An 11,084-nucleotide genomic window follows, 5' to 3' on the forward strand; every position below is an offset into this window, starting at 1 on the left:
GCACAACTGACATCAAGTTTCTAACTGACCACCACACATCTTAATGAAATAAACCTCCAAGATGCAGGCCAAACAGCAATGGGTCTTTTTAAAACATTGAAGACATTTCTTGTGAAACTGGATTTTCTCTAGATCAACGTTTTGCCCTTTAAGAAACCTTTAGCTTCTTAAAGAGTTATCGAATGATTTCATTGTCAGTGTTGCAGAGTCCAGAATGTACAGGACCAGCAAAAGTTCATATCAGAATTTTCTGTTAGACTTCAAGATTTCCAAAATTTTGGCCCAATGTTTTCTTTTCTAATCAAGCAAGACAACTTTGATACTAGTGAAATGGATGTGACTGTATTGTGATCGGTTCAATGCATTAGAATTGAATGAATTAGAATGCTGAGACTTATTGGCCTTGAACTGGGCCTAATCTGTTATGGAGCTCAACAGAGTTCATCTCCAGCACCTTTGAATTGTACACTTTTCATGCTTGGGGTCCTCTAAGCACAGTACTGGTTCTTCCCTGTGACATGAAAAAATAAACATGCATATTTACAAATTTGAAAATACTTGAACTGAAAAAAATAAGATTCAGTGCCACATAGTTTGCTGCATTGCTGGAACTGTGAATGCTTCTAGTTAACATTGCAACAGTGACTTTAATGGGTGTAGAAGAGAAGCGGTAAAATGGATGTGAGACAAGCATAAAACTTTACAAGCTTCAAAAGAGGCTAAAGATCTTAAACCTGCTTGGTTTTGGACGTTAAATTTTGGGTATTTAAAAAGGATTTGATATTGGACTGATTTTACATTCTGATGTTTCATGCTTAAGAATTTAACAACACATTTTCTCATGAGGAGAGTATCTTTAGAGAAAATAGTACAGTGCTCTCCTAAAATCAGGCTTATACTAAATGAGTTTGAACAAAGAAATGGCTTTGATCATGTTACACACAATACTCCCTTGCACATACATTTTTAAAAGGAAGAGGTGTTTAAATTGTCATTTCATGAAAATAATGAAAAAGACAAGAATTGCATCCTAAAAATGTTGACACCCATGAGCTCTACACAGTATGTAACACATGTGGCTATGAGTAGACATAATGCCATTCCCTAGACAGTACCAAACTCCTTTGCTGCTGAAGAATTCTACAGCGTGTGGCTTTCAATTTCAACGGGTTGACGTCACTTACAGTATATAACGTGTGCTGCACCAAATCCTGAGTTCTTAGTGCCGCAAATTCTAAGCTGCTGTATCTGTATACTGTATAGTATAGGCTAGTGGGGGATCAACCAGTCAGATTCTGAAATACTACAGACCTGATGTTAGGTACATCAGAGAGTGTATCTAGTGTTTCAAAAATAGAATAGGCTTAATAGCATATGATTATAGCATTTATAATGACTAATGTTACTAAGTTACTTACTGCATATACTGCATGTTAACATGTATCTCCATTTCCCCCTTTTACATCCACTCTCTCCTTTTTAACATTGAGCTCCAGCATCATCTAATTTACAAATTAAGCACCTCGAACCTAAGTTCTGTAGCTCACACTCTTGGTGTCAGAGAGAATCACAGAGTCTCTTTTATGGCCAGTTAGAAGTCCCTGCCTGTGGAATTTGACTGAAGAATGTAATGTTTTCACTGCCTTTAGCAACTGGGTATACATATCTCTGTGAGGTTTTCACATATGAAGTCAGTTGTCTATTGCAGAGCAGGTTAACAACAGAACACTTGGAGGTTTGTGTGCTGCATAAAGTATCAAACTACAAGCCTGAAACTGGACTGCTCAGTAAGGACAAGAATCACTTAAAACATCATATTATTATTTTTTTAATCAAGCTGCTAAAGTGTAAGTAGGAAAATTATTATGTCGAATAGTATTGATGGCTGATCTGATCTGTAAAAAGAAGTGAATAAGAGGTTAACCCTTGGCTAGCCAGTTCTGAATGGCTGTCGTTCCCTCTGTTACAGTATTCCATTAATGTAAGCAGTTTACAAAATGCACTTCTTCTCATTTCCTCATTCTTAGATTCAGATTATATTTAAAACTTCTTAAAATTTTCTTTGTGGACTTGACTACCATCATACTGTATACTGTACCTTGGTGGGGGGTGTCCGTGTCCGTTTCTCAGACTTGCAATAGTAAAATTCTATGATACAGGTACATCATTTTAAAAGTTAGGATACTCAGATCTACATCTTGACTGTTATTTTATTTAAAGCATTAAGATAAAAGTCATTTAAGGTCTCCTGTGACAATATGTGCCTATATCCTACCCTCTGAATAACTCATCTAGACAGTCCATCATTTATATTGTTGCCCTTGAGGTGATTTATTATTTGAGGTTGACTGTATTTGCAACAAATTTCTTTGAACACATGTGAAACTGCAATATTGCTACACTAATGCACTAAATGCATTTGCTGTATATCACATTAACAAAATATTAACTCATTTATTTTACATTCCTCGAAAAAACAGAAAACAGAAATGTTTATTGATACAGTATGTTGTGGTATTGCTTTATTTAGCTGCTATAGCACTATGGGTTCAAGGTTTACATTACAAACACACTCCTTGCTTGTACGAGCACCCTCTGTTAAAAAAATGGCATAGTTTCACTCATCTGCACTGAACATAACAAGTCATTCAACATAGAGGTAGTCTTTCTTTTCCTGCTACAGATTTTTTTGTGATTGTTTCATGTGTTGCTTTGCAAGTCATAAAGCTGTTTCTTTGCTTTTGCAGCTCGACAGTGTTACATCCCTCATTCAAGCTGCCAAAAACCTTATGAATGCTGTGGTCCAGACTGTAAAGATGTCCTACATAGCGTCTACAAAAATAATACGTATTCACAGCCCCACTGGGCCCCGGCACCCTGTGGTCATGTGGAGAATGAAAGCCCCTGAAAAGAAGCCTTTAATAAAAAAAGAGAAACCAGAAGAAGCTTATGCAGTTGTCAGGAAAGGCTCCACCAAAAAGAAAATTCACCCAGTCAAAGTTATGAGTGAGTTTAGAGGAAGGCAAGTGCAGTAAAAATCTTGAAATGAACAACGTTTTTGATGTTTTATCAGATTGCAGTAAGAGAATAATTTTAAATGGCTCATATAACTCCCATTGGTTTATGTAAAAAAAAATACTGTTGTTTGCTTTAAAATTTTGAAAGATCTGTTCATTTGTTCATTTGTAAAACACTCTATGGGGACTTAAATTGAATGTATTTATGTAGGCCAATACAGCCCCTGGAGTAAAACCTAATTTAAAATGATGCATAGCACACATAAATAAATGAATAAATCATCATCATCATCATCATCATAGTTAAATTATTAAATAACCATTAAATAATTATTAATCAGTAATTGGTGACTGAGACTGACACCTGATATTTACAAATGTTCTGTTTCCTGTTTCATTTTCCTGTGTATGTTTTAGTTCAGGCCGTACAGTATGTCTGCTGCAGACTGCTGTCACTTCAGTTCCATAGTACTCGCAGGGAGGAAAGGGAATATGAGTGTAAGGACTCTCCGAGGGCTGATTCAGCTTAGAGCAAGTGAGTTACTATCCCTGTGTCACTGGGGGTCTAGAGGAGGTGCAGGGGTATTGTATTCCTTACTATTACTCATTTTCTTCAGTATGTTACTTAGATTCTGTAAGTGATACTGTATATTGGACCCGAGTCAAAGCAATGTGTTTTTTTTTCATAATTAATAGAACATTTAAGATTAAATATTTTTCAAGATTGAAAACAAAACATTTTTTTTCTTAATTCTGCAATATAGGTTTATTTCCAGGCATAATTTTAAATGTGGTTTGTTCAGAAGCAGAACTACATTTTATAGGTCACGTGGAGCATTTCAGTTCAGGCTAATTGCCAGATAATCTTTTACATGAACAGCTGTTCTGGATTATTCACCAAAACTTGAACTACAGGTTACAATTATATAATTAAAAAGGGGGACATTAAAATACATGGACATGCTGATAAGTTTACATATAAACCTATGGGATTTTATATGAACCCTTTAAGCTTTATTAACTTTCAAAAACAATAATTTCTGATACTTAAAATATTACTGGCAATCCTCCTGCTGATTTTTATTAAACTGTATATGCAATATCTGCTAAACTCCTATCAATGTTTATGTCACTATACAGGAAGAATATGCTTACCAGGCATTTTTTTCAATATTCTATTTACTAGACAGTGATTCCCCAGAATTAATACAGTATCTTGCAAAAGTATTAGAATCCTTTCTATACATCCTCATTTGGTAAAATGACCAAATGATTCACACACATTTATAAAAGTATTTTTTTTTTAAACCTGAATGCTCAAACCGACGACTTCTAAATGTAGGGTAAGTTACAGTCAATGTCTGCCAAAACCAATGAGAAAAAGAAACTGAAATATTGGATGTTATTTGTATTAGTATTCAGACCTGTGAATTCAATATCTGGTGGAAATAGCAGGAATTACAAATACAAGTCTTTTTGGTAAATCTCTACCAGTTTTTCATGGTGCCTTGGTGCAATTTCTGCCCAATCATCTTGGCAGATTTGCTCAAACTCTCCCAAATATGGCAAAGGGTATGCATATTATGTAATCATGACTTTTCCATCTTTCTTTTATTATTTACTTTATTTTTCATTTTGTGGGGAGTAGGTGGTTTGTGTAACAAATAATTACTTTAAAATATTATGACTGCAAGCTTTAAAGCAACAAAAAGTTAAAACTGTGCAAGGGATATTAATACTTTTGCAAGGCAGTGTATATACTGTATATTTTAGCCTTACACAAATAATTGTATTTTTCTTGGTTCTTTTCTTACTTCCATTTTCTTTCTATTTTGATTTTAAAACCTAAAGTAACAGAATGTATAATGCTCACTCCATCTATTTCATGTAAAATATACAATATTTGCATGTTTGTGTTTTACCAGAATAATAAGAAAACTTTCTGAAAAATAGGTTAATGCATGGATTTCTCACTGAGGAAACACTGTAAGAACAACATATTCTTATTAGGTACACTGTTTAAGAGGATTACTATACTTATTACATGATATAGAATTTCATTAGGGATAATATTATCACATTATGAATAAATAATATTTGCAAAGCTCTGCAACTAGGTATATGGCAGTAATCCCTATAAAATATGTAGAAGTATACTTGATTTTAATCCAAAGTACCCAGAAGATTATTTACAGTACATAAAGAAGTACTACAGTGTATGTTTAAGAAACACATTTGACTTTACCAGTCCATAGATAAATCTTGATACTTTTAACAGTTTGTTATTTCTCATTTCAATTTATTGAATCTACTTCTTTTATATTTTAAGATTTGTCTTCAGTTTTACAGGGTGTTATCCAAAGCATTAGGTGCGTATTTCCACTAGATTCACTGTGTGACCCATTCTTCAAAGACGCTCGCTTTGGGTTCACTAGGCATTTCAGTAACTAAGGTAACAAGATTTCTCACAGTTGTAAACAGGTTACCTTTTTTGGTTTGATTTTGTTCAAAACTAACACCTCAGCACTATGATATTTTTAGGAGACAAAAAATTGTATTAATTATTTTTCAGTCATGTACAGTAGCTGGTTTTTAATCATATCGCCTACAATCTGTAAAACATTTTCACTTATAATTTAGTTACAGCCTTTGGGTTATTAAGGGTATTAAGTTTAGTCTTTTTACTTTAGAATTAACTAATATAATTTAACTCAATATTATAACTGTTTTTAAAACTTTGCTTGCCAAAATAATATAAGTAATGAACACCTTTTAAAATTTAAAATCACTTACAATTACTCTTATTTAAAAATAAGAACCATGTATTAGCTTTCATCCTTTCAAACCTTTATTTGAATTATGAATTTACCACCTTTTTTTTCTAAGAAATCATTAAACAAAAAAATAACATAAAATATTTCACTCTTCAATGGTCAGAATTTTACTCTGAAGTGTGCCACTCTCGAGCTCGTGGTCACTTGTCATTTATGGCTCTGAATTTACATAATCTATCCCCTATTCCATGGCGAGTATCTGATATTCTAATCATGCTATGCTAGTATCATGCTAACAGTGATAATAGTGTTAAAATGTATTGTCACTTTCACTTTACAGACATTCTATAAAAAAATAAAATATCTTCAGGCATATTAGAATCTTGAATCCATGACAGTATTTTCTCAGATAAATACCTTGCGAACTAGCTACATGGGCTTTTCCATCAGATGTTGCTTCAAATTTGTTTAATTTTCCACTCATATTGTGATTGCTTTTAGTTTTTTTCCTATTGTTAAAATCTTACCTATAGTCTTCTTTGTTTGTCCTGAAGATCTGCTAGCTAGACCACAGATCTTTCTTTGGAAAGAATGTTGAGTCATACAGCCTAATACACTTTTAACTAACTTACCCATTTGATTGATTGGCCCAGGCCCTTTTTATAATTAAATTGAATTTCAAAATTATTATACTAATAATAGTAATGCCATAGATATAGTCTATTATTGCGACTCGTAATTCATCTTTCTCATGAACATAACCACATCCACTCTCCTCCTTTCCACACCTTTTATTTAAAGGAATTCAGCCAATTCTAAGCATTCATCTCATAGTGGAGTGTGCAGCTATGTTCATGCATTCCTGAGTTTGGTTACTATTTGAGATAAAGATATGAGGTAAAAGCATAAATGACACAAATTGACTATTTTTGTTTGAGGTTTAGGCAAAACTTGTGATTTCATCTCATTTTGTAATTGCAAACAACAAAAAGTAATTTTTGACAATCATCATCAAAACGTTTTTACTATCAGTTTTCATAAATGAAATTATCTCTCTAGAATTCTGCATTCAGACATCATCTTACTGCGCAGTAACACCAGTCCACACACAGTGAACTACACCTGTGAGGGCTTACAGTATTACAGGTGGGAAGTACTGGACTACCCTTCTCACAGCCTTGACCTGTCATCCAATTATTTCCATCTCTTCAGTCCCTTAATTAAAGAAGGACCTTTTGAAAGACAGCATGCAGCCAACAGCAAAACAGGTAGTTAAGTTTAAGCTTCAGAAGCTGAAGTTGGGTTTCCACTGTACCAAGTTCAATGTGGTGGTACCATGGTACAAACTCTACTTAAACACATTTGGATATTATCTGGAAAAGTGTACTACTAAAAGCTTTCAACTCTAGTAACCCACACAATGCTTTATAATAAATATTAAAAAGTTTAATCTTTATTTTTTGTTTTAAAGTGTACACAGTAGAGAATGAAAAGTTGGCCTGGTATTAAACATTGTAATCTTAGGAATGACCCACTGCTTAGGAATGAGCAGTGCCTATTTATCCCATCTCTTTTCCCCCTGGCTTACAGGTTTGAAAAATGCAAGAAAATGTGTTTATTCACTATATCTTAGCAGTTACTTTTGTTGCTAAAAGTTACAATGTTGACTTTATATGACATGTTGTTTTTCTGTAGTGGACAATTTTATACCTACAGTGAATGTAAAATATGTAACAAAGAAAATAAAGTGATTATCAAATAGTTTTACTGGAATATCATCATGGCTTTTTTTAAAGACACTAATCAGTATTGGGTATTTTTTTAGTTTCATGAAAATGATTTGAACTGTGCCTGATTATAATTGGAAAGATGTACAGTACCTATATTAGTTGCTAAATATTATAACTGCAATGGATGTTTTTTAAAGAAAGATCTAAATTTTGAAAGTACAATAAGACTCCTGGGGAAGTCTCAGGAAATTTCACTTGTCAGCATTTTGAAAATCTGAAACATTACATTACATAGTCCATATTTGCATTTAATGTAAAAGAAGATCCTGAAAATTCAGAATTACATCAGAGCCATCTTTTGATCCCTTACTGAGCGCTTTGAGGTTATTTGGCCTTGCAAATTACTTCAAAGTTTGTGCAATGTATTGAAATGTATGTCTAAAAAATGTTAAATTTATAGTTTAGGAATTGTTTAAAAGCTAATAAAGTTTCTGTTAACACATGACTGGTGTATTTATTGTTCATGGAAGCTAATCTAAAAAGACCAATATTAAATCTTCAAGGAACTCTGTGAAAATATAAACATATTTATCTCTCCATTTTTTAATTTAGAACGTGTCTTTTATAAAAAAATTATTTAAAGTAGTTTTTAAGTGCTATATAATGGAAAACAGTTGTATCTACTATACAAAGATCCCTGCTTTAGTGTGACAGTGTTTTGTGTTAAAAATTAATGAATACATTTCCCTGCATTGTCTTGCTAGCCGATCAGATCTTGCCTGGCAAGTGTCACATGAAACATAGGGAGCAAAATAAAGTTCCTTAAGCACAACAGTGTTTGCCTCTGCTGTCTATTCACAACCTTTCCCTTTCATGAAGACAGCCAACACCAAGCTTGAAAATGGCAACCTGACAGCTGCACTTTGTGTAACAGCACCAAAGACAGCAAACATACTCAAAACAGAACTCTGTCCACATGCTTTTCACACTCTTGCAGCAAGCTCTGTATATTGTGCAAAATCATCTGTATGGTAGCAGAAGGTAATTTTTGAAGCTAAGACACAGAGTGATTTTTTTTTTGTTCTGGAACTTGGTTTCTTCCAATCAAAATTCCACTCAGTACTGAGATTTCAGGCAAGTACTTAAAAAACTAGTTTCTTATTTCCAATTTGCCTTTTCTCACAAAAAATGCAGGAGTGGCAGCTCAATTACAATCTCATCTTGCATCTAATGAGCTTTCTGAACCTTTTCATTTGGGGTTTAGCCAGAGACACAGTACTGAAACAGCCCTTGTTAAGTTAGTTAATGATTTGCTGATGGCTTTCACAGGGAAAATTATCTAGGGATCACTGGTACTTCCCTTCTTTGATTGGCTCCTATTTGGCTACCAGAAGCCAATTCTTAAGTCTTGGCAGTTTTAATATTGGTGTTGTCCTACTTACAGAAGATGGTCCACAAGATTCTGTGCTGAGACCTTTACTGTTTAATATTTACATGTTGCCTGTTTGGCAGATTATCCACCTTCATGGATTTGGTACTGTATGCAGTGCAATGCTGATTTATGTTCATTCTCTCAGATTTACTAGCAGAATGAAACAGACACTGCCACTTCAGCAGGAGTGCAGTAAGTGCTTGTGTTATACTTGTTTAACTAGTGTATTTGCAATATTTTACTTTATGTATCTTTTATAAGATTTGAACAGTATTAATTTTGATGTTGTCCTACTTACACAGGAAGGTCCACAAGATACTGTGATAATACCTTTACTGGTTAGTATTTACATGTTGCCTTTTTTCTCAGATTATCCACCTTTGTGGACTTGATATTCAGTGCTATGTTGATTTATGCTCACGGTCTCAGATTTACTAGCAGAAAGAAACAGACACTGCTACTTCAGCAGGAGTCTAGTAAGTGCTTACATTCAACTTTTTAAACTACTGTATCTGCAGTCATTTTTCTTTATACAGTGTACATATATCTTATGAAAGAATTGCTCAGTATTTCACCAGTTTTGCACCAGTCACATTTGCAGCTTCATCTAATTAAACCTTTACAGGTGTTAAGTAAGCAGACCAACACAACCCAAAATGTAAAAAAACTACATAAGTTAATCATTTCTCTATCCTTGTTCTGACATAACCTGATAATCTGCTGTAGTAACACAGCTATGTGGTCAATTCATTTCATTGGAAGAATATACTGATCAGTCATAATAAGAGCAAAAAAACATATTGACCTTTTCATTTGTATTGGACTTTAACTAGGTTATTTAGTGTGTAAATTAGTGAGAAAACAAGGTTATATTATTATGTACAGCCATTGAAACTTTAAAGTTGCTTCATTAGTCCTGTTTCTACTGTGTTCCCTGTTCTTCATAATTAGTCAAATACAAAGCTTTCATGACTTCAGATTTTCAGAACCAGGAATTTAGGGTTCAGGTTTATCATAGTTCTATCCCACAAAATGATAATCTCATGTATTTTAATTCTCTCATACATTTATTTATATGTAATTTATCATTGTTGTAAAATATGTATTATTACAAAAATAAATACATTTAGAGAAAAAGGTATAAGAACTACACATTTATTTTTACTTAAAGGGCATACTCACCATCCCTGTATATGAAAAATAAGTTATGTACAATGAATGATGTTATTCCTTTTCTCCTCATTTTGACAGTACTATGGAAATAAATGTTGTTTTGGTGTTAATGTCCCATTAGACTATACTGGACTAACCAAATTCTCCCCAGGTAAAAATATTTTGATGCTTGTTATCCAGATTTACTCAAGGAGACATTTGTTCACCACCACAAAGGACATATTGCACATTTGTTATTTAAAAAATATATTATTTGAAAAACAAAATAAATACAATTCTGAAAAGTTATTTTAAAGTCACATATCATTATGTTTCTCAGATATTGTGAAACTACATGTCGTAAGAAACAAACAAGGACTTTGAGAAATGTCATATTCCCAAGAAATAATAAGATCTAAAACCAAGGTTCAGCTTGAATTGACACTAGACTCATACTTCCCTTAAACTAGACACCCTTATGCTTAAGAGAATATATAATTCTAATACAACCAAAAAGAAAATCACTTTTCACTTTCACTCAGTAGGTTAAAGCGTACAGTAGATATGTGGACAACAAAAACTGTCTATTCTAAAGTGAAACCTTCTGAGAATTTCCATGGCAAGCTCTGTTTGATTTGAGGTATCACAGTCACAGTTTTATCATTATTCCCTTGATCTGTTCTATGGTATTCTATAAGAAAGTAGTATCATAAATATTCCTGTGAGCGCTTGCCATCTGCCCTTCATTTTGATACAGATGTTAAAATTCACACTGTTCTCCCATGAGAGTAGCAAAGCTTCAATACTTTCTAAAGACATCAAACAACTCAATCAATGCTAGCTGTATCTACACTTTAAAACATACATTAAAAAAAGATACATCTTGCATGCCAATGATGTTTCCTGATACCTAGTATTTGGTACTTCAGCAATTTGTTAAACTGCAACTGCCTGAAACTATGCCTTTGTAGACATGATG

The 11,084-nt window shown here is 33.3% G+C and overlaps 1 protein-coding gene across 1 annotated transcript in view; it reads left to right on the plus strand.

Moving 5' to 3' along the window:
* LOC102699018 (catenin alpha-3) overlaps window positions 1–8,023 on the plus strand; it is a 545,540-nt gene extending 537,517 nt beyond the window's left edge. Inside the window, exon 18 of the mRNA XM_006630805.3 lies at window positions 2,748–8,023. Coding sequence (XP_006630868.2) covers window positions 2,748–3,035 — 288 coding nt within the window. The 3' untranslated portion in view covers window positions 3,036–8,023. The remainder of the gene's footprint in view (window positions 1–2,747) is intronic.
* Window positions 8,024–11,084: the final 3,061 nt, after the last annotated feature.

Source organism: Lepisosteus oculatus, chromosome 4, assembly GCF_040954835.1.
Source record: "Lepisosteus oculatus isolate fLepOcu1 chromosome 4, fLepOcu1.hap2, whole genome shotgun sequence".
Taxonomy (NCBI): domain Eukaryota; kingdom Metazoa; phylum Chordata; class Actinopteri; order Semionotiformes; family Lepisosteidae; genus Lepisosteus; species Lepisosteus oculatus.